Source organism: Stegastes partitus, unplaced genomic scaffold (assembly GCF_000690725.1).
Source record: "Stegastes partitus isolate 25-593 unplaced genomic scaffold, Stegastes_partitus-1.0.2 Scaffold353, whole genome shotgun sequence".
In the NCBI taxonomy this organism is placed as follows: domain Eukaryota; kingdom Metazoa; phylum Chordata; class Actinopteri; family Pomacentridae; genus Stegastes; species Stegastes partitus.
This window is the reverse complement of record NW_007578084.1, coordinates 484015-507816: the sequence shown is the minus strand read 5'-3', so window position 1 is coordinate 507816 and position 23802 is coordinate 484015. Positions and strand designations below refer to the sequence as shown.

The window sequence follows — 23802 nt, the reverse complement described above, 5'->3', positions numbered from 1 at the left end:
TAACAACAACAACAATAATAATAGTTTTGTTTATTAACCTTTTTTGTCTATTATTCTTGTATGCTTTGATGCTTTATGTCTAAAATCACAATTGATTATATTTTTATTGATTGTTTTCGATCTATTTTGTGCTTCTGGCTCTTCAATCAGAAAATCAAGGAGAAAAAAAAATGTCTGTGGCAAGAACTCTCTGGTTCTTATCCAAACTAAAAAACTAAAACTACAGAACAACATATACTTAAATGTATTGTATGAACTGAAATGAGTAGGCAGAAAAATACTATTATTACAATTTTACTCTTAAAGCTTTTTTTTTTCTATTATTAATTATATTACATTTTCTTGTATGCAAAATCACAGCTGATAATTTCTTTTTTTTTGTTTGTTTCTCCCTCTTAAACCTCACTATGACCACTGAAACACAGTATTTGCAGGGCCTCTGCGGTCCAGGGCCCCTGCTTGGGGCGGCCCTGCTGCTCCAGGAGAAGGAGGAGGAGGTGGAGGAGGAGGAGTGAGTGTTTGTCGGCAGACAGTCAGTCAGGAGGACCGGAGTCCCAGCGGCAGTTTAGGAGAGTCTGAGCGGGGAAAACTGCGTCCAATACGGGAGAACTCAAAGGGGGAATCCGCAATGAGTTGGGGAACGGAGCTCTGGGTATGTTTAAACTCTACCAAGTGTGCTTTTGAGCAGCTGTCGGACTCGTTTGTGTTTTGTCACGGACACCACGGCGACTTTTTTTTTTTTCTTTTGGGAAATCGAGTGGAAGAAAGGTGCCGCGTTACCTTGTAGCTTTGTGTGTGGAGCGGCTAGGCGCTGACGCTAGCTGGCCGGCTGCGCTAAAGCTAAAGCTAAAGCTAATCCGCGGTGCACCTTAACGGCTGTGACAGCGGCGGAACAATAGGCTGGCAAAGCTGCAGGACACACGGGCACGACGGGCGGCCGGGCCGGGGAGGAGGGAGGCACGCTGCCTCTCCTCCGCCCGCGGTCGCAACTTTATTAACAGACGTGCCCGCTTAAATGGATATTCTTTGTTTGTGTGGCAAGTTGCGAAGTTGTGTTTTTATGGTTTGTGTGTGTGTGTGTCACACCCTGTTTGTGGCAGGCAGGGACTCCGGGCAGGCAGCGGGGTGGAGGGAGACCACCGTCCCGCTCCGTCTCCTTCAACTTAACATCCACATACTGACCGACGAAATCTCTTTGTTGCCGCTTATCTCGTCTTTTGTCTGCCATGTTATTAGAAGGGGCACATGCTTGTATCCACAGAAGCAGCCTATATAGTCTTATAACACACCTCAGACCGTGTGTCCTGCCTTTGCACTGCAACTGTGACTGGCTATGTGGAAGTCATATTAGATTTTTATTAGGTGAGACTGTCAAACATGAGCTGCTGTTCCTACCAGAATGACAGATTATCTCATTTTACCTCATCATCCTGCCTATAATGCTAATTGTTTATTGCAGCAGCCATTACTTTGGTGAATGTTATTCAAATTCAGAATGATGGTGGGCTCCAGCCTGTATTTTTGGGGTGTTGGCCATCACAAGCTGTGTAACCAGAGAGGCAACCAGCAGCATCCCCCCTCCCAGTGTGTGTGTTTGTGTGTGTGTGTGTGTGTGTGTGTGCAGAAAGAGGAGGAGGCAGTGCTTCACCTCCCTGAGATGATACTCCTCCAGCTGACCTCGCCGGTTATTATCTGCAGTTTAAAATAAGCTAATTTTTTGCTTGCTCAGCCCTCAGATGTGACACGACCACGCTGTCGCACACAAAAGAGACAACAGTTTGCTCGTGTCACATTCAAAAGGATTGAGAAATAGAGCACACATGGACACAGATACGATTTGTCAGGGTTTTCTTTTTGTGCTCACGTTGCCCCATTCATGTTTTCCATTCAGTTTTTCTTCTCCTGCGTTTTTCTCCTTCCTCTTACTGAGTACAAAGAAGTATTAATAGCATGAAGGTCAATGGTGTCTGTTTGTATTCCCAGATAGGGAGATGGAGACTGACTGGTTAGTGAATGGGTTTAATACTGGCAGAGAAATTTACTTAATGTTTGAGCTCCTGTACAAGTGGTGTGCATGACAGTTTTTGGGCAGTAAAGTAATCATTTCCAACTGTAAAATGTCTATTCAAATAGCATAGAACACATAGTGATCCAGCAAAGTCTAACATGTAGGAATCTGAATCCAGCAGGTATTTTTCAATAAACAGCATGAAGGTATAGAATTGGCTGTAACTAACCTGCAACCCTTTAAAGATTCTGTTAATAGACCTGATGGATGAATGGAGGAATAATCGTCTCTCAAAATCATGCAATAGTTTGTGTCCTGTCCTAACCTCTCTAAGATTCCAACGAAAACACTCCAAAAGGCTTTAGGACATGGAAGCAGAAATGGAGGAAACCTTGGGAGAGGAAATTCAAGATTAACTTTACATCAAAACATTTTTACCAGGTAGCTGGAATACAAAACATCCCAGCTGCATTCAAATTCAACAGCAGATTCTGAATCAAGTCTTAAGGCAAGAGCATATTTTAGCAAAATAAAAATAATGATGTAAAAATCCCAATACTGGGATATTCCATGGGATTGCGCTCATGTCTGCATCGTCCTTTCGCAGTGCTGTAGTTAAGCAAAGCACATCTGATCTGCTATGCGTAGACGCTGGCTGACAGACTGTCATAATCCCCCGAGTCCGCTGATGGGATTAATGTGTTGGCTGTCTGATGTCAGATTAGGGATTATCGTCCGGAAGATAACATGTAGAACTGTTCATTAGCTGTTGTGTTTCACAGCTGACTGCCCATCTATTGTCAGTCAGTGTACTTTATTTTCAGATTAATTGCCTTACAAAAATCCCAATTTAACTTGGCTCTTTATTGTAAATGTAACATAGTAGGGATTACAGATGTTGGCTAACTGGTTACCTTATGTATACAGACAATGGCTGCGTTACATCACATATACTTGATGGTGTCAACTACCACTTGTTTTGTTTAGTTCTTGATTTGTTTTGGTATTCCTTAGTTTAAAAAGAGAATGTGTAAAGTGGGCATCACAGTTTCCCAGAACTCAGAGTCTCTCTAGGTCGTCCTCAGACGAGCCCTCCATCGTTGCTTCCAGTCGTCCCGATTCTCCATACATCTGGCCAGCTCGTTGGTACTTTGAGCTCCTGCATCCTTCTTGAGTATGTCCACGTATGTTAGTGTGGGATGTCCTCGTGACCGATGCCCATGTGCCGGTTCCCACAGCACCAATTTGCTGGCTGGCAGCTCTCGATGCCTTTGACAGTGTCCTGCTAGTCTCATTCTTCTTTCAGCGATCTTCTCGCTCACCCTTGGTATCCCCTCGTACAGGATCACGCTGGTTATGTGTTAAGCACTGCCCGCCACATCCTGGTGTAGCACCCGTCTAGAGACTTCTGTAGGGTTGGCTTCAAGGTCCAGCATTCACTGCCATAGAGGAGAACAGACTCTACTGTTGCGTAGAAGAAGCTGAGTTTGATTTGGCGGGGGAGGTTGGCATTCCATACACTGGTCATGCCGTTCAGGGCCCTCCATGCTAGTGCCTTCCTCACTTTTAGATCTTGCTCCTGAGCCCAGTTACTTAAAGTCCTCGACTTCTTTCAGCACAGTCCCTCCTGCTGTTGTTAGAGGTTGAAGTGAATATTGCAAAATGTGATTATATTTGTTTTAGTATCTTGCAAGATAAAGAAAAGTAGCAAATTTGAATGTTTGAGATGCTACGACCACATAGATTTGGGCACTTTCTGCTTGACAGTGTGTCAGCAGTTTCCTTTGACCAGCTACATTAGTGCTTCCCATTTTTCAAAAAAAATGTGACCCTTTTAAACGAAGCATATCAGAGGTTAAGGGGTAGTCTGAAACAATGAATGTATTTTCTGTAGCAGAAATGTTTTTTCTTTTGTCCCTAATTTGCTATATTTATGATCATTGTGATCCCTCAGATATTTCTTGTGTCATCATGACCCCATTCTGGGGACCAGCAGACTACTACTTATCCAATTGTCTGTGTTATCTCTAAATTCCATCGGTGTTATATTTATTTTTTTAACAAAAAGCAATACATTTTAAAAAAGCATCTCAAAGCAAGCAGCCTGTTCAGTGAAGCCTAGTGCTTTTGCTCTGCGTTTTGGCTCAAACCCAGCTCTTTGAGACATTACAAAGCAAGTGAGGAACATCCTATTACCGCGCTGGCTTCCTGCCTTCCGACACACACACACACACACATAAAGTAGGAAGTGTTTGTCTGAATTAAAGCTCTGTCTGCGCTTTGTGTGTGCGTTAGTGCCAGGATGCTGCCATGCTGTGCTCTGGTCTGTCTGGGTGAGGTGAGCTGGAGGCCAGCAGAGTGGAGCAGCCAAGTCTGACTGAAGGACAAGAGGTTGACAGGCGGTCGTCTCTACTCATCGGCCAAACTGAAAGACGAGGATAAGGGATAGAGAGTGGAAAGGTGGAGGAAAAAGGATGGGTTTTAAACGGCTGGCAAGACTTATGATTTTACTTTGAAGACTGTCAGCTGTTAAATGGAAAGACTTCCAGTTGTGGAAACTCAGATTCAGAGTAGTGAGCAGGTTTTATACCCTCTGATCAAAGACTCACAGGAGTTTGCTTTTCTTTCCTTCATGTGTTTTGTGGATTTGCCAAAGGGTTGTTACTGTGTTCCTTCAGGTGTCCCATGGAAGCCGTTGTTTGAGTACAGGGCACCGGGGTTATGTGTAAATCATTTCATACTTTCAGCAAGAGGATTGTTTGTATTTTTGGCATCAGGTGGTGTTCAGACTCATACACGGGTGCCTGTTATCCCCCACTTGTGTTTGTGATATTCATAGGCTGCAGTCCAGAGTGGTCCCATTGTACTGACAGTCGGGGAGCATCTGTGCTGCTTTCAGATAATGTTATCTTCTTTTATGGAGTAATTTGCATTCGGAATTTGGGAATATATTGAATATCAAAGATACATTTGCAAGGAATTTGATGGTGATAGAAAAGTTGCAACACTTTCATTAAAAACACAAATTTATCCAGCTGAAATTACAACATTTACTGGTTTTAAATTCTCACGAGTACACAATAGCTTTCCTTTTTGAAGCTTATGGCCATTGTTCAAAGTTTTTAGTTCCACCATAACATCCAAACTTCCATATCAGATTGTTGGGCCATTTTGTTCAAAGTTCCTTTGTGCTGTGGATTTTTAAACAATGATGTCTTCTGTTTCTGCTGGAATCAAGATGATCGCCATTGACCCTCGCCTGCCTGTTTCTTCATCTACAACAGAGGATGTTTACACAAAGTTTCCCCTGTAGTGTACCTGGATGCTTTTTGAGTTTGTTAAGCTCGGCAAACCCAGGTCTCACGTACAGTGAGTGTCAGCTGTCCCAGCCCCAAGTTGCTGAAACCTTTGGCATTGGAAATGGAAGCTTTAGCCTGAATGATACTAGATATTTGAGGCACATGGTAATATCAGTGTTTAGGTGGTCTGATAATAATATGTATTAGCTAAGAGTAAGAGTTTATTTATTTATTTTTGCCTTTTGCATTGATGGCACAGCGGAGATGGACAGGAAATGTGGGGAAAGAGCGCAGGAAAGACATAGAGCAAAGGTCCAGTCAGCTGGGAGCTGAACCGGGAACTCAGCTGCCAAGGGCATTTTCGCCCACTCAGACATCGAGTCACCCAGAGAGTATTTTTATTAAAGATGAACACATATGCGAATAGCCTTGACATGGATTCCTTCGATTTTAGATATTGTGACCTAGATAAATACTGAGCAGGACATTTTGCAATGTAAAAATCCACTTGATAGCACTAGCTCATAGATCAACTTAGCTGAATAATGACTCTTGTGAAAGATTCCTTGATCTTTCTCTGGGTGTTCAGTGAGCCCTGGCTGATGACTTTAACATCTTTGGTTTGGTTGTAGTCAGAACTTCACAGCTGATTGTTTTCATTCACACTTTAGCCCAGGGGTGGGCAATCCTGGTCCTCGAGAGCCACAATCCTGCATGTTTTCGATGTTTCCCTCTTCCAACACACCTGATTCAAATGATCAGGATCGTTATCAGGCTTCTGCAGTGCTTGATGATGACCTGATCATGTGAATCAGGTGTGTTGGAAGAAGGAAACATCGAAAACATGCAGGATTGTGGCCCTCGAGGACCAGGATTGCCCACCCCTGCTTTAGCCCATGGTCCTTGCTATTATTGGAGACTTAGCCATGTCTGAACTTTACCTGCCAGTGACTTTACTTTTATGGACTGGACGTATGACACATTTCTCTGTGATGCCTGGAGCAAACACAGTGCAAATCTCAAACCTCCATTTGTTGTGTCTTCTCACTGACTTGTGGATCCGAGACAGTGAAAGCTGTGATGAGAGGGTTTCTGTTGTTTAGTAGGGCAGTAGTCTGGTTCTCTGCAGGTCACAGCGGGTGTGAATGAAGTCATGTTGAAGCTGAGGGCACTGGCCTGGACACGACAAGCTGTTACACCCGGTCTAGCCAAGCTTGTCAACACATTGTGTGTGTGTGTGTGTGTGAGTGGGTGGGTTTGTGTGTGCGAGTCAGACAACATGTTGTTTTCAGCCCCGGATGTGTGAGAATGATGGTTAAAGCCCTCATTGCTTTGCGTGTTAGGGTGGATGTCTTTCTTAATTAACAAAATTGTGCAAACACACATCTCCTGGAGACAGGGAGGAAGATGAGGGTGGAGAGGAAGGAAGGAGGTGTGAGAGAAGAAAGCCTATAAAGAGTAAGAGAGGGAGGAGATTTAATGACTGGAGAGGAGGGAGATATTTTCATAGGGTAGTAGAAGGTGAACTGATAAAGGCAGATGGACTGAGTGACAAGTAGAGTCTATAGGCATAATGGATCAGATGAAACTTTAATGATCCCAGTGGGATAATTGGCAGTAACAGGATCTATCAAGAATGAATGGGATGTCAGTCAGAGCAGGGCGAGCTGAGTTTAGATAAACAGATCCCAACATTAATAGTATGTGCAAAATGGCAGCAGACACTAACTACTGTACCTACTCACGTTTTTGTCGTCTTTCTTTTCGATGATTATTTTGCAGATGTGTCTGTGCCCATGTCAATATTTCATTTATTGGATGAAATTGACTAGTGAGATGGCATGACTCAACAGATGCCTGTCAATATTGTGGATGTTGTTTTTTGAAGCTGTGATTTGGGATTTTCATGGAGCCATTCATGTCTGTGATGATGTTTTTTTTCAGTACTGAATTTACTATTTAGAACTGTAGAAATTCAATAATATTAGCAGAAACTATTAAACTTCTACTGTGTCTCAGCTGTCTAAATTTAAGACACTGCATAATTTTGGGGTAAATTAAGTTGTGTTGGCTGATTTAAGCAGCCTTCAAACACACAATAGTGTTCTTTAAAAAAAAAACAAACAAAAAAACAGTCCTGCCATATATTTGAATGTGACCTCAACTGACAAAGCAGGGCTGCCAACACAGACTGAGCAGAAGATGCAAAGTTGTCCCGCAAAACAGCTGAACCTGGCTCAGGTTGTGTCGTCTTCCAGCTACAGTGGCTCCATGCCAGTGCACATTCATGGTAAATTACTGGTAACTATTCAGCTATTTACCTTGCACAAATGAAATTATTGCTGTGGGAGTTTATGATTCTCTCTCATTATGCATTAACAGCTGCTCAGTGTTGTAGCATCTGATAATTCTTCAAACTTTATACTGACAGGTTTAGACTGTATTTAGTTCCCCACAAATGCATCCCTTCTCATGACTATGTTGGCTTGTACAGCACAAACTATGCTTAAATGACATCACTCCCGGTGTCCTTTAAGTTTTTTTGCTGCTGTTAGAGTGTGACAGATTACACGTTTATCATTCCTATTAGTACATGAAGTCTGGTAACTTCCTCATATCACTCTGTGCAAGTTCAACTGGAACAGAGATCTGTCTCTAGACAAAGAGAGTTCAGAAACTACACTGTGGCTGTCAATTAGTAATCATTTGTTGTGGCAAGGAATTGTAGTGCACCCCACAGCCCAGGTGTGTGTGTGTTTTTTTTTTTTTTTCCATGTTTCTATGTAGTAGTTATGTTTAATCTGTGTGAGTGGTGTCGGCAACATCACGGATGACAAATGCACAAGCAAGTGTAGACAGTGACAAATGAGGCAGCTCGCTACCAAAAGGAAGAAATGAATTATAGAATGACCAGTCCACAGTCTACCAAACCTAATTTATTCTGGAAGTACTAGCAGTAACACACACTCACAAGCACACACAAACACAGAGTCTTCTTCCTCTTGGCGTTTTTTCAGTGTCGGTCCCCACTGCTCCTCTCGTCCCTCCCTCTCTTCCTTCCTCTTATCCTCCTGTTGTCTCCCCGTGGATGCAATCACAGCTGCATCCACCAAGCCAGCTGTTTGGCAGTCGAGCTCCTCTTGGATTCAGACACCATCCACACCTGTACGCCTTTCAGATCAGTGCAGTGACCCTGGATGAACCTGTTTGCTGTCACTTTAAATGGGTCAATGCGTGTTATCTATCCTTGCTTTGTATGGGTTCGCTGTTGGTTTGAATGCTGCTTTTCTTTGATATGAAAGGATATATTTAACTTTATTATTGCTGTTGCTATCTGCACAGTGCCTGGAGGGTTAGTTTTGGCAATAATTCTGGTTCCATTTGGAGACATCATGAATAAAATCTGGCCTGTTCTTAGTTGACTCGTGGTATACAACATATTTTAAACTTATTCCTCAATTGTGTTCCCTCATGTTAGTCATAAAGATAGCATATTAATAATATTCTGAATTTTCATCTATTGTTGCAACATCAGTGCTTATTATAATTTCTTTCCAAGAAGCTAAAAGTGAATCACAACAGACGGAAATGGTTCGGGCTCTCTCAGAGTCATGGCTTGTCTGGATGCAGGGCTTTGGTCAGAGCTACAGCTGCCTTTAGTGTTGTGCTCTCTTCCAGGAGTCAGACTGTCTGTCATCTGTTTATTAGTCAGTTACTTTATTAGCCAGTGGATAAAAATGCAGACTTGAGGACACGTGGAAAATTGGAAGATGTCTGGAATTTTTTCTGGTGAATTTTCCCTCGAACTCCAACCCAGTCATTACACTAAACCTCTGCTGGGCGGCTGGCTGCTGTCAATCTCTTCCTGTGAAACACGCACACAGACGATAGTATAGATCTCACACTGATTCCCTGTTTATTAACTGTGACATGTGGTGGATTAGAAAATAGTGTTCATTCAAGGGTATGTATGTGTAGTATATGTGCATCACTTTATTTCCTCTTGTTGTCGTAGGCAATGCTGCTACAAATATGTGACTGAAGGAAAATGAATCGGCAAATACATTTTTTTGGCATTAATCGCATACCGTAAGCAGAGATGCAGAGAAGAACTGAGGAGGAGAGAGGGGGGAGGGTAGTTATGATATGCAACAAAGAGCCAGATGGCAGGGAGTCGAACCATGAATGTTGTGGTTATGTGGTATAAAAGCTTTTGCGTTTTTTTAAAAGCAAAATCCCAAATATTTTTTGGTTCCAGCTTCTTAAATAAAAAGATTGGCTGCTTATTTTTATTTTTTTTTATCATAGGTGATGTAAATGAAACTTTTTTTTTTTTTTAGTCAAAGCAATTTTTACCACTTTTTGACATTTTATAAATTAAAATAAGCAGAACTCCTTTTGACAGTATTCCATTTTTGCATGATTTTTGCATTATATTGTACTGTACATATATATATTTTGTATTTAATTCTCTGCATTAGCAAGCAACAGACATCACTGTCTGGTTGTGTTTAACATGAATACATTTTCCAGTAGAATTTTCCACAAACATAGTGTAAGATAATGCGCACTGTATTAATATTACATGCATGGCGATTGAGGATCGAATCAGTTGGTTTCAGCTGTACAAAAAAACCCACATTCTTAGTTTGAATTAAATTAAAATTAATCCTGATGCTGATTTTTGTATTCAAATGTTCAGGCTACATACATGAATTTTTCATTACTTTTCATAGAAAAGGATCAAATTTTAAATTTGTTTGTGTCCCTGCACATCCTAAACTTGTCTTGCTTGGTGCAGCAAGATGTTTCTGTCACAGTAGGTTTCATATACACAAGTACTTTTACAAGTAAGATGAGCTAAAATAAAAATATATATAAAAATAAATCCAGAAATGAAGGGTGAATAAAGTGGAAAAACTGTGCAGCTGATTATGCGCTAGTTCCTGGAGGTATCACTTTTGGGAGTCAGTCCCCCAGATTGTAGTGTTTATTGAATCAGATTTTTCACATTTCCATTTCAATAAAGATGCGGCAGGGGAATGTAACACCACATACATAATGAGATGTTAAGCTTTCATCTATGCCATTTCATGCTTGTGTTATATATGATTTAGAGCTGAAACAATAAGTATATTCATATATTTAAAGAAAAATGTCATCAGCTGTAGAGATCACTCAAAAACAGAATAAGCCATTTAAGGCAAAACCCTTCTCTAAATTCCAGCTTTTCTTTAGAGTATCAGTGTTTTTGTCTCGTGTAAATGGATGGATTAATCAACAATGAGTAGAATCATTTCCCCTGAATGACTTTGCGTCCATTAGCTGTGCATTACTTGATACCTGTAACACTCATAATGCCAGTTTAATAATTATTTTACTCATGAGCTAATGTCTTTTGACTGAAATTGCCTTAAGCTTGTTGGTTTTTTTTTTCCATTGCTATGGAGTCTATTGTAATCCTGCAACATTTAGAGCAGCCAGTGTGAATGCTAGATGTCCTCTAGCTGATGTCCTTTGGTTGTTGTGTACTAAACACACTAGCTACCGGCTAAACCTGCTCACCTGCTGCACTGATGCTATCTGCTCTGTGGATGGACACAATACCACAATGCTTGGAGACATACAGGCTCAAACACAAAACACCACAAACACAAGGACAACACCAGGATGCCTTTGCGCACCTCAGCAGATTTTATATATGTTGACTTAATGCTCGATTTGATTTTCACTTGCTGTTTTACACTCCATGCTCACTTTCATGTTCAGTCAGTGTTTGGTAAAGTTTAGGCACCGAAACTACTTGGTTATGTTCAGAAAAGGATCACAGACAGTTTGGTTTAAGTACACCCTGTCACTACATTTACCACATGTGACAAAGCTCCATTTTGTACATTTCCAGGGTGAACACTTCACCAGAAATTTTACAGGAACTCATTCACAAAACCACAGGGAGCTGTTATCGCGGTTACTTTCAGTTTAAACATGATTAGAATGGATGACAGCATACCTTCTGGCCCACTAGAAGGTGAAGGAATTCTCTACTGGCTGCAGCTACAGCAGATATTCAATTAGATGTCAGCTAATTTAAATAATGGACAACGATTCTAATAATGGATGAATGGGTTACAGGATTTTTTAAGAACAAAACCTCCAAATTCTCTGATTTCAGCTTCTTAAATTTGCATACTTTCTACTTCCTGAATACCTTTTGCATTGTGGACAAATAAAACATTTGAGATTGTCATATTTTGGGCTTTGGGGAACACTGATAGACATATTTCAGACCAAACAACTAATCAATTAAACAAGAACCTAATTGACAAATTAATCGGCAATGGAAAAATTTAGTATTCTGCCTAAAGTTTTGGGGAAAAGAAGCAATCAAAGTGACAGAGACTAAAATCACTCAAGGTTTTATTACACCCATTTCATACGGTGCCATTTGCTGTGAACATATACAACAGTTGTTGTGGCACTGTCTAAAGGTGCTTTTAGCTACCAGTATTAATGCATAGAGAATCAATTAAGCATGAGTGAATCAAGCATCTCTTTGTCCAGTGTTTCTGTGTGTGTATTCATGTGAGTAATGACCCGCGGGGGTGTGTGTTTGCCACATGATGATAAACCATTAGGGCTTCTTATCCCATTGTTAATAATTGCACCTCTCACTTCCTCTCCATCCACGCACCAACACTCTTCATCCCCTCAGCCAACTCTTCTTCCTTTCCCTCGGGATCATATTCAGAATTCTCCAACACAGATACTTTTTTTTAAAAGGGTTTCCCACAGGCTGAGATAAAATGGGAAGTCTTATAAAATGGTTGAATGTCACAGCGCCTCAAATAGACTTTAGTGATGTGGAAATGCTGTTTGAAGATATTTTCTCTCTGGGGTTACATATGGGAAGATTTTTACTACTGGTGTAGGTGATGTATATTAGTGAGACAAGACAATCTATCTGTTTTCAAATTTGAGGTGTTTTGTGCATTAGGCTAAGTGGTGAGATTCATCAAGGTTTTTTTTAATTATTCTTCTGACAGTTAAGGGTGACATTTCATGTGAATTCAGTCCTTTTTCATTTCTTCTTCAAAAAGAAGGAGCAAGTTCTAACATTTAAGCACAGTTTTGCCTTTCATTCATTTGTAGTTAACAAATTATAAGGGAAACTAGTGCATAAAAAATCTTTTGTGACATCAACTGCATATCAGGCTCACATGGGGTCATTGTCTCATGGTTAAAAAATTCCTAAGACAGTTTTTCTTACAAGTGTTGACTTCAAGGAATCATCTCAAGGGGATTCTGTACATCCTTGTTGCTGACATAGCAGTTGGCATAAGTTACAAGAAATACAAAGGAATGTCCTGAGTGCAGCCATTTTGGGAGCACATGCGTCCAAGAAGCTGTCAAGTGTAACTTCACATTTTCATTGGTCGCACCAGTGCACCTAACATGTAGCTGGCCTGTGTATGTGCATGTGTGTAATGTTTTTGGTTTCCCCCCCGCCCACATTCAGGAGTTACCTTGCAGATTGGCGATCATCTGCTCTGCGGCTGCTGCAACTGATTCCTTTGCTCCACTGCTTGCTGGCTACTGTTCAACTATGGCACTGAGCCCTGCTCATTGACTCACAGGTGTTTCTAGTGTCTGAGGCTGGGACGTACAAATTGAGACAATGCAATTAATTGTTCTATTTTAGTTTGGATATTTTGTGTACAAGCAGAGTACTGCATTTATTGGGTTCATGCTGGTTCAGTTGTGTCACTTTAAAAGAGGAATTATTAGCCTGTTAGACACAATAGTGAATTACAACTTGTGTCTTTATTGATGTTTTGATGTCTTTTATGCACTTTATTGGTGTTACTATATGTGGTATTTGTGTTATTACTATTGGCTGCCTTTGCTGTTTCCTGCTGTGTATCATCCCAGCAGATTTGATGTACCAGTTGTACACAACAATGTTAACACTGGTACAGTGTTTGGGCAAAACCAGCAGATTGTTTTATTTGGGAGAGGTAGGCCAGTAGGCCCCATTAATTATGAACACACTGCAGACAAGTCGGTAATAAACCCATCACTAGTCACTACTGCTCCACATCCATTGTCCATGCGCATTCTCAGCCCTTTTGTATTATTCTCTTGTGGGAGAGAAGCTGGAATGGGTAACTTGTTACGTGCAGATTTTTCTTTATCAGTTATTGTCAGAATGAGTGCACATCACCTCTAAGAAATAGTGTGGCACAGCATTCTCTTCTTTACAATGCACTGCAAAAGCCCACAGGTTCAGTTTAATTTTGGGGCACTAAAAGGCAAAAAAAAAAAAAAAATTGTGGTGCTTTTAAATTGTGTGCCAGTGCATGTAAAAGTCAGGTAAACCACTGCAGCCAATGTAGAAAGTCAGTCTGAAGCCCTGAAGAGACGTATTTCTGATGCATTTTTCTGTTGTTGTGGTTGAAAAGCGTATGTATGGGAAACACTGGCTTTTGTCAGGAATTTGTCACATACCATAAATAAAGACATCATGTACAGAGAGTGTATATACTGGGGTCAAGCGTAACTAGGACAGCCCCCCTCACTCCTCTCCCAGCTTTCCTTTCACTGTCTCCCTCCCCCGTCGAACATTCAGCCTACTTGCATATGAGGAAACAATGTTAATTCTAGCAACAAGAGTTTTCCCAGGCTGTTTATTTGGCTACTGAAGTTTCAGAGCCTAATAAAACTGCTCTGTGTTGCCTTCAGCACTGAGCTGCTCATTTGCACACACACTCAGTAGCTGCTCAGCATGGAGGGTTGCTGGTTACCTTGGTAACATGTTCATGAAGTACATGGTGTACCCCCTGGTTACAGCGGGTACCCCAGAATAATATGTCAGGTAGTGCGAGTGCAGAATAAAGGATGTTAACATACTGAACAGCCGTGCACCCTCGAAGTCAGAAAGCGTATTTTTGTAAATAAGAGATGGGGTTGTCAAATATTTATTCACGTTTTATTTCAAGGTGCTAAACATGTATTTGGAGGCCTTTTTCCCCAATGACCTAAGACTTGCTTTCATCCCAGACTTGAATCAGCCAAGTATAGATTGCAGAGTCGAGGCGGGGGGAAACCATTCTCAATGAGATGACAACAGTAGTCTCTTAACAGGATTCAGATTTCTACAGTCATTTGTGAACCAATTTAAAGCCACTTTGTGACCTACTATTGTCTCCCAAAGCAGTCTTTAACAAACACTACTTTGTGTTGACCTAGCCTGGGCTTGGCATTGTCCATTTAAACCCTTTTAGTGTTTGAAAGTTCTTACACACAAGAATGCAACAGAAACACTGACACACTGTGGGTCCATGTTAATCTCTCAAGAGGTGCAAGAAAGCTGTAGAAGCAGCAGCAGTAAGTGATAGTCTTGCTGGTTTTAGTAGTAGGTTTGCAAGGGATAGCAGAAATTGGTAGTCAGTACTGACATAATTTAACACAGTTCTGTAAGCCAAATGTGATGCAAAAATATAAATGCAGACAATGACAAAAGACATGCAAGCGCATGGTAAAAATGATAGTCCACTAGTGATATGGGCAAGTGCTACGTTTGCCTAAAGAAAATAAAGTTAGCTTTTGTGACGTTTGTGTGTGGAGAATTACTGCAACATATCTGTGGTGATTTTGACAATTGATAATATAAAGTTAACTTAAACACTCTTACCTTGAACTGATACGGATGCTTGTGTTTGGATAACAGAAATCCAGCTCACACATATTTGACTGTATGCTAGCTGTATGCTAGTGGACACATGAAACAATCTATTGATCTGTTCCTATGTGACCAGTCATGTAGACAAAATCACTTGGTCTCAGCTCGAGGAAGTCTCACATTAGAATAAAATGTCAGAAGAGAAAGTAATTTTTTCTGTATGAATTACTGTCCTATGGTGACTAACTGGTGAGACTAGAGGCTTCTCTTTGCATGGCTCTGCAGATGCGGGGTTGGTGTGTACCTGAGCATGTGAGCTGTTTAAGTAACGCAGGTGTGACCAAATCATGAATGTTTGTCTTACTATTGCTACAAGTGGAAAGGTTAGTCTGGAGCCCTAGATAGGTTTTAAGTGTTTCCTCATTTTGTTCAGCGTGCTGTGACTTTCTGTCGGCGGTTGACTTTTTAGTTAGCACCATGAGCAGGTAAACATTTCAGTTTGACCAAGTCTTTGCTTGGTAACCAAATTCCTGCAAGTGTTAGCATCCCAATATGCTAAACTAAGTTAGTTAACACAGAAAACATAATGGCTATCATGAACATGTTAGCAAGCTGAGGTCTGAACATTTAGCTCAAAGCAATGTTCTTGACTTACAACTGTTTCACTTCGATGATAGCGTGTGCACTCTTTTGAGACATGTAAAAGCTGTTTTGACATTTATGCTACCCGATGTGGCTGTTTGTTCAGCTAAAGCTTTATTTTTTTAGAGAGGAAACCCTCCATATTGTTTTAAAATTGCTAAAAGTTAACACAGGTCATTTTGCTGTTGAGAAAGGCCAGAGTAATGAGACGATTTTTATTTTTCAGTCTTGTCCATTGTAGCTGGATTGCAGTCAAGTTCCAACCAAAAACTAACTCACAACAGATTGTAAATATTAGTTATACTTTAAATTACACTGTTTCAGTATTTTTTAATCACGTTAATTTGAAATCTCGTGAAATGAATGTCTGAGCTGCAGCCTGTTTTGTTCGTCTGTGAAAATATAACTTTTGCTAACGTTAACTCGGCAGCAATAGGGGACACTGAGAGCTTTAGTAGTATAACATTTTTCGATCTCTTATAATTTTTTTAATTAAACACAAAATTGTATTTTCAAACATAGCAAAAGACTGCTTCAGGTAATGACCATAGCAGACAGCTGCGCTACACCCAAGGTGTAGCCTCCTATCAAATATTGGTCATATAAGATGGGCTTAATGGATAATCCACATGGTAAACATTTACAGGGTAGTGTTCTGGGTTCTTTTAAAAAAATGCAAACACCACAAAAAATGAAAACATTTATGTAGACTGTGCAGAGGTTCTCTGTCAGCATGTCACATGATGAGGAAAGTCATGCTCAGTCGCTTCCTGCAGGATGTTAAAGGGCATTTCTCTCAATCTGCATGCGTATTTATACCATAGCAAAGACTTATCTGTGGAGACGTTTCCACTGAATGCAGGCAGTTTTTGAGTTAATGAAAGCTATTTAAGGGGAGTTTCCACTGGATATAAGGGAACACTGTGGTTACATTGTTGGGAATATTCCAGTGACAACACTAACTAAGACACTTCATTTGAGAGGCACACAGAGAATCTAATAATAAAAGACTCTATTACTCATAGTTTTAAAGCAAACACACAATCTGAGAACCAGATAAAAATGTCTAACGGTAACACCAGCATCTCTAACGCTCACAAATGAATTTGTTTTATCATGATGTGTTTAATCCATACAAAAACCGGAGGTGCAACATGGCATTTTTTGTAATAAATGCAATTCCCTGTAAAACCTCAACTTTGTTTCAACACATAGAAATGTTTTTCTTTTTCCTCTCATTTTTAGTCTATATGCTAATCGAATCAACTGCTGCTGTAGCTTCTCTTATGGCTCTTGGCAAGAAAGTCAAACTATTCTTTCCAACCAACACATTTTGACCTGATCTTGCTTACTAAGGAAGTCGTCAATTTTGTGCACTTAGTTGTGTCTGCACTATATTAGTCGCTATACATACTTAAATATAAATGAGTTTACTTTGTCCTAGCACCTGCTGTTGCTTTGCAAGTCAGCAATCAAGCCAAGGCAAATAAAAGAATTTATATTGGAAGAAAATATGGATTTTTGTTTGTTCGTGTTGAATGGACTAAAATGGATGTGATGTACTTGTTGTCTAAAAAAAGCGCCAGCTGTCAGCACCCAAACCAAGTGTCATAGCCCAGAGTCGACCACACTAACCGGCATGAACACTGTGGAGGGAAGGTGTCATGGTCAACACACACACTGACACACACACAGCTGGGAGCCTCATGCCAAACTCTGACTATGATTACGGCACTTGAGTCAGCGGTTAGATAAATCAAGGATCCTGTGGGTTTTTTCTGAGATGAATGAGCTGTTTGTGTGTGTCTGTCTGTGTGTGTGTGTGTGTGTGTACACACAGGCCTGATGACACAGCTCATTGGAAGGTTGAACACATACAGTAATCATCACATCCTGTTCTTTCATATTGGACACACACACAGGAAATGCTCTGGTTAATAGCATGGACAACCACTGAAAGTCATTGTGCTGAATTTCACTGGCTGTGTGTGTGTCTTTGTGTTGCCCAGTTGTTGCTCCATCTCAGTAGCAATTGCTGAGGTTAGGTTCTGTTAGTCACTTGCATTTTGGATGTTTGCAAATCTCCAAGATTTATTTTTCCTTGTACTTTCTTGTTTAGCAATGAACTAGTGATGCACAATATTATCATTTCCGATAACCAATATTACCGATGTCGATATCCAGTTTTTGTTCACACCGAAAAATGAGTATAAGTAAGCACTGTGAGAATGTGGAAACTATTCAACAGAAGCCCATACCAAATTAGACCCCACAGTCTTCTTTATTACATAACAAAAGTAAAGCATTTTAAAACATATTTTAACATATTCAAGTCTGGGACCATTTAGGTAAAACACTTGTGAAATACAGCAAGATCAAATGTAGAGATATTGGCTGCGATTTCTTTTAGACCGGTTTTAGAGAAAATGTCTTGTCATGTCTGAAAGGATAAGGGAGCATGGCTAATGAAAGGACGGAAGTCTATATTTTAAGTTTGTCAACTTAATAGATCTGAATTTACATCCTCAGTATTTCAATCAAGTAGCTTGTAAAAGATCAAGTCCTTAAAATTTACTTAAGTAGGTCAATAAAAGATGAATAATGGAGACTGACTGCTGTGTTTTGGCCAAATACTTACACAGATTATTTGTGATTAAGGATACTGGTAGCCAATGTTTGAGACAAATATATATTTTTAATAAAAATGAAGGTTTTGGTGTCAAAATTTAGAATAACACAAACTCTAACACACTTTGTTGGAATTCTTTTGATCATTCATGCTTTAATTAAAAGAAAATTTCTCCACAGTTATCACTTCGTGTTAATAGACTATTACTTGTGGCGTTTAACCAATCACATAGCGCTGTGGGTGGGATATTGCTTAAGATCACAAAGTCTACAGATAGAGGCATCAGAGAAAAATAAGCACATTTTTAAATAAATATATATTATAATGGGATTGGTTTCAAAACAAACACACAAAAACATAGAGATAATTGGAAAAATGTTGAGTACTGGATCCAATTGTCAACCTCTAATGAACAATTACAACTTTGGTTGCCTGCAAGCTGAAGCCAGTTAGTTTTCATAAGGGATTTGAAAGGCTACACAGTAATAATAATAAGCTTAAACTCAAACACTACAGGACAACCCTTTTACTAGGGATGGGTTTCATCAGTACAAGTAAAGAATACAATTAGAGGCAGCTTAGAATGTTTCAGTGTCGGATATTAATATGACACAATATTGCTGATGGAGAAACAGAAGCAGTATTTAAGATCAATGTAGTGACTTAAGTTTAGGAATATACATCACAGAAATGCTTTCCTCAGTCATCCGTCCATACTAATGTAGGTTCAGTGTTATGCTGGTAGAGGGGGATTATGTTATACATAGTTAGTTTTTATTTTAGGTTCATATTAATTTGGAACAAGTGGGCTAGAATTGTGTGGTGGTGGATAGATGACTGCAGATAGTGATGTATATTGTTTTTCTGAAAATTTCTGCTTGTTAAAAAACGTTTTGAAAAATTTTGGTTATTAGCAGGTACATATTAATAAATGGCCTGGAAATACTCCAGATTTGTGCTAATTTTGAACCAGATTTTGGGCTGCATCCTTAGTCTTTACACTTGTCATCAAAGAATATGTTCTAAGTACGTGCATGTGTGTTGATGTGGAATTGTGTTAAGAAGTTATATTTTTTTGCACTTACTTATTTGTAAATTTTGGGCTTATACCCATTTGCTGTAAACTGCTCTGAGATGGGGCTGCAAGGTGGATCGGTGGTTAACACTGTCGCCTCACAGCAAGAAGGTCGCCGGTCCGCATCCCGGTAAGGACACCCGGGATCTTTCTGCATAGAGTTTGCATGTTCACCTCGTGCAGCGTGGGTTCTCTCCGGGTTCTCCGGCTTCCTCCCACAGTCCAAAAACATGTTGGGTTTAAATGGTGATTCCAAATTGTCCTTAAGTGTGAATGTGAGTGTGCTTGGTTGTCTGTCTCTAAGTGTAGCCCTGTGATAGACTGACAACCGGTCCAGGGTGTCCCCTGCCTTCACCCTAAGTCAGCTGGGATAGGCTCCAGCCCCCCCACGACCCTAGTGAGGATTAAGCGGTGTATAGATGATGGATGGATGGATAGTTAGAGATGCTAGGACAGCAGGAGGACTGACACGATGAAGTGTAAAAATCAGAGTACTGACTTTTATGGTCTCAGTAGCACAAAAAAACCTATTAAAGTGCTTTTCACTGCTCTGAGCTAACCTGAAGCTACCATAAAGCCGCCATCCCTGCCTGCAGCATTTCAGCAGCTGACCACACCCGTTGTTTAATAAACATGAAGCTTCAGGCTATTAAAGCTCTTCACTCAGATAGTTGTGTAAAACTCATGTTGGGTTAATGTGGTTGTATGTATTTACTGGTTATGTAACTGTTTTGTCGTATTGTCTCTGTGTGAGACACTGACTGAGGACCTACAAGTCTAGTAAGATGACACTGCTTTAAAGCATACTTTATCTGTAAGAAAAACGGATGAAAAGAAATCACTAAACACTGCTGAATGAAGGCTGGAATTAGAAGATTTCAGTGTTTTCACAACACTGGTTTAAAGATTGCTCCTTGTCTTTGAGTGCGTGTGTGTAAATGTTAGCAGAATTGTAGCTTTGCACTTCCAACATACTCAATCCAACTCACCACATGGAAAAAGACTGTGTGCTGTGTGTGTGATTGTGTGTGTGTGTGTGTGTGTGTGTGTGTTCATAGCCTTTCAGACCTGATGGTTTTGTGAACTGATGTCATCCTGAAACACATCTGGCCACTCAAAGGCCTGGACTGAAGATTGTTCAGTAAAAAAGAACACTTACATTTGTGTCCAAACGAACAGGGTTTCCTCTGTTGCCTCCCTTCACAATCAGATAGTGACCCAGGAAATCCGGTGGCTGACCTTCAGTGTCAGAGGGTCAACCAAGATTATGGTTGAGACAAAGAGGTGAGGTGAACTAATGGGTCCTGATCAAAGTCGTCTGACATTCACCACTGAAGCCTGGAAACGTGTGTGGGAGTGTGCATCTTCTTATTTAGAAATGTTAAGATAACCGCAGTCAGTTGGAACCCATAACTGACCGCTGTTCTGTGCCACTTGAACAATTCACATTGGAGAAACCGTGAGGAGAAATGAAATTGCCACACAAAGCTGGCTGCGCTGTGTGTGTGTGTTAATTTTAGGGGGTGAAACTTAACAGTGATTCCTATCAGCGATAATCTGCTAATTTATTATTCATTTAATTATTGAGAAGTTTATAGACTCTCAATTAATCAGTTGAGTTCTGATCTGTATGAGAAAATAATGAAAAATGGCTACATTTTCCCAGAGCACAGAGAAATACCTTTACGTTTTTGTTGGACCCATTTGATTTACTTTTATAGAGGACAACCAGACACTTAAAAGAAAACAAGCTCATGTATACGCTTGAAAACTGAGAATTTGTGGCATTTGTTTTGCTTAAAAATGATCAAAATGTTTGTGATTAACATTCTGTTGATAGATGAATCAATTAATTGAATGATTGTTTCAGCTCTTGTTAGTTTAGGATAAATTCCTATTTGACATTTCACAACTGTCATCTCCCAGCGCTGCTTTAGTTGAGATGAGTTTCATCTTAAGTATTTTTACTGTATTAATCCTTTATATTTTGTCTAGCCTCTAGCGGTTATAAAGTAAAAAAGTTTTGTTTGCCTACTCCTGTCACCCAGACACTCACTTGGCAGCTACAGACAGCACAGTCTGATGTTTTTTTGCAGCTTTAATGTCAGTAAAACTTACAGCTTTAACATCTCGCTGCCCTGTACTGACTTGACTTTAGTGTGGGATGGCAAGTTTGACTGTCTGCCTCATTGTGTTCACTTTTGATCTTTGCATGGAGACAGATAACTGCATTTTATAGATGGATTTGTTGGCGCTGCCAGGCCAGGCTGGTGGAGAATGTTTTTCTTTTTTCAGAAAAAAAGAAAGTCAGAGACGAGCTGTGCTGAAATGCTGAAGCAAGCAATTTAAGTTGACCAACAACACGTTTAACATAAAGCAGACTGGTCGGCCAGGTGTGCTCTGGGTCAGTGTGTGGTCCTTCTGCAAAAGAGAGAACTCAACAAAGTTACGTTTTGTCTCCTCTGAAGCACTAATGTGACCTGACAGCAGCATTTCGCCCCAACTTAATCATGTCGACATGCTACATTTGAGCGGGCATGAAAACACATGTTAAAACAGTCATGGAGCAATGCTGTGTTGGTAATGTGGTTAAGTGTTGAAAATGGGTCATATTCCGTGCTTGCTAGGACATGATCACATGTGGATTACGTTGATATCTAACTAGACATCCAATCAAGCTCTTTCTCTCTCTGTCTGTGGTCGAACCTGTCTGTCAGGTTGTGAAGCAGCACTGAAGCAAGACAATGGAGCGGATCAGGTTGCTATGAAACCGAACTAGCTAGCCACAGACAGGAGTGCCCAGGTGTGAGTTTGTTTTCCTCAGACAGGTATTAAATATAGCTTGAATATCCTCGAGACAAACCCTCAGTTTTGGGAATGGCTGTCAATGGACTGGGATAGCCTCGCCAGTTATTTGTGTGGTCTGCAACTTAACTTGGTTAAAGGCTGTAACATCTACAGTATGGTCAAATGTTACCTCATGCTGTTAGATTGCAGGCGATGTCTGCTCTGTTCAGTTAATTAGCTTTGGAACGAATGTAAACACAGAAGTCTCACTAGTCCTTCTGTCCAAAGCTACGCATGATGCTTGCACATTTACATGGATTTCTTGGCTGTTGATGCAAAGCAACAGACCAGCAGACAGAGGTTATATTGATGAGAAAGCCGTGTACACTGTGATGCTGTTTACTGTTACAATAAAGACACTGGTAACTATTTTACAATTGCAACAATGTACAACGATGAAAATTTTCAACTTTTTTGTGATGCTTCCAAGTTTTACGCAAGGAGTTTTGTAGCCCTTCATTATTTTTATCCTTCTAAGCAAAGATTTTCAGCTTTCCATGGCAAAACGTTTTCTAGCAGCTACTACAAGATACACAATCTGTTTTGGAAATTTCTCAGGTGTTGCTCAGTGTTATCCTTTGTACACTGGACCAGGTAATTTGCTAGTTTTTGTGTACTTTAATGTGTATGGAGTAGTGAGAGTGCCAAATTAAAAATAAAAATGATAAAATAAAATAAAAAAAATAATGAAAAAAANAAATAAACCTGTTGAATGAACCTGTATGTTCACAGTCTTCAACAGATAAAATAAAGTTATTCTAAGGACATAAACATCTCATTGTGATTAATAGGGGAAATCAAAACTGTTCAATTATTTTGTCATGCAAGCAGTTAAGTTAGTGGATGAAAAAAATAAATAAAATAAAAAATAAAAATGATTAAAAAAATTAAAACTAAAATTAAATTCATAATTATTATATTTATTCTTTTTATTTCCACTTTTATTTTTTTTATTCTTGTATTGATTTATTTATTCTTCTTTTTATTTCCACTTTTATTTTTTCATTGATTTATTTTTGTAGTTTGGCACTCTCACTACTCCATAAGTGTGTGTTCTGCCTTGTAGAGACTTGAACAGTGTTAACAGTGCTCTAAGGTTGTAGTAGCTAATCTAACTTTTTGCAGTTTGTACAGTTGTATATTTGAGGCAAAATTGCTGTCCGTTTTTCTAAACATTTTCACAAAGTTTTAGTGTTATGGAAACCTAATATCTTATTGGCAATGTCCCTTCGCTTTGTGTTAACACTTCCATGTCACAGTATTGGCCCCGTAAGGCCAATACAGAGATTGATTGGTAGCAGAATGATCGGATTTTTGTGGCTAATTTCACACATAAGACACAGTGGATTGTAACTAAAGCAAAATAAAATTCACTATAGCTGGTATTTTGGTTTTCCACCATGGTGAAGCACGGTGTTCTACAGATATAGAATCATTTACTGTTCGGTCAGTGTGAAAGACAGACTTTGATAAAAGACTGCACTGCTGCCTGCAGAGACAGAGTATTTGTTGTGGTAAAGGTTGTCAGATGAGTGAGACGGCATCATGTTTATGATCAACACATGACACACACATGTGCACTCTGCTAGCCAGGTGTTGTTATTTCCTCCATCAGCAAAAAGC

General features: G+C 39.9%; 1 protein-coding gene across 1 annotated transcript in view; it reads left to right on the top strand.

Annotated features, from left to right (window-relative positions):
• Positions 1-544: 544 nt before the first annotated feature.
• The window catches only part of fnbp1l (formin binding protein 1-like), a 61739-nt gene continuing 38481 nt past the window's right edge, over positions 545-23802 (top strand). Inside the window, exon 1 of the mRNA XM_008284293.1 lies at positions 545-652. Within this exon, the coding sequence (XP_008282515.1) occupies positions 629-652 (24 nt within the window). The 5' untranslated portion in view covers positions 545-628. The remainder of the gene's footprint in view (positions 653-23802) is intronic.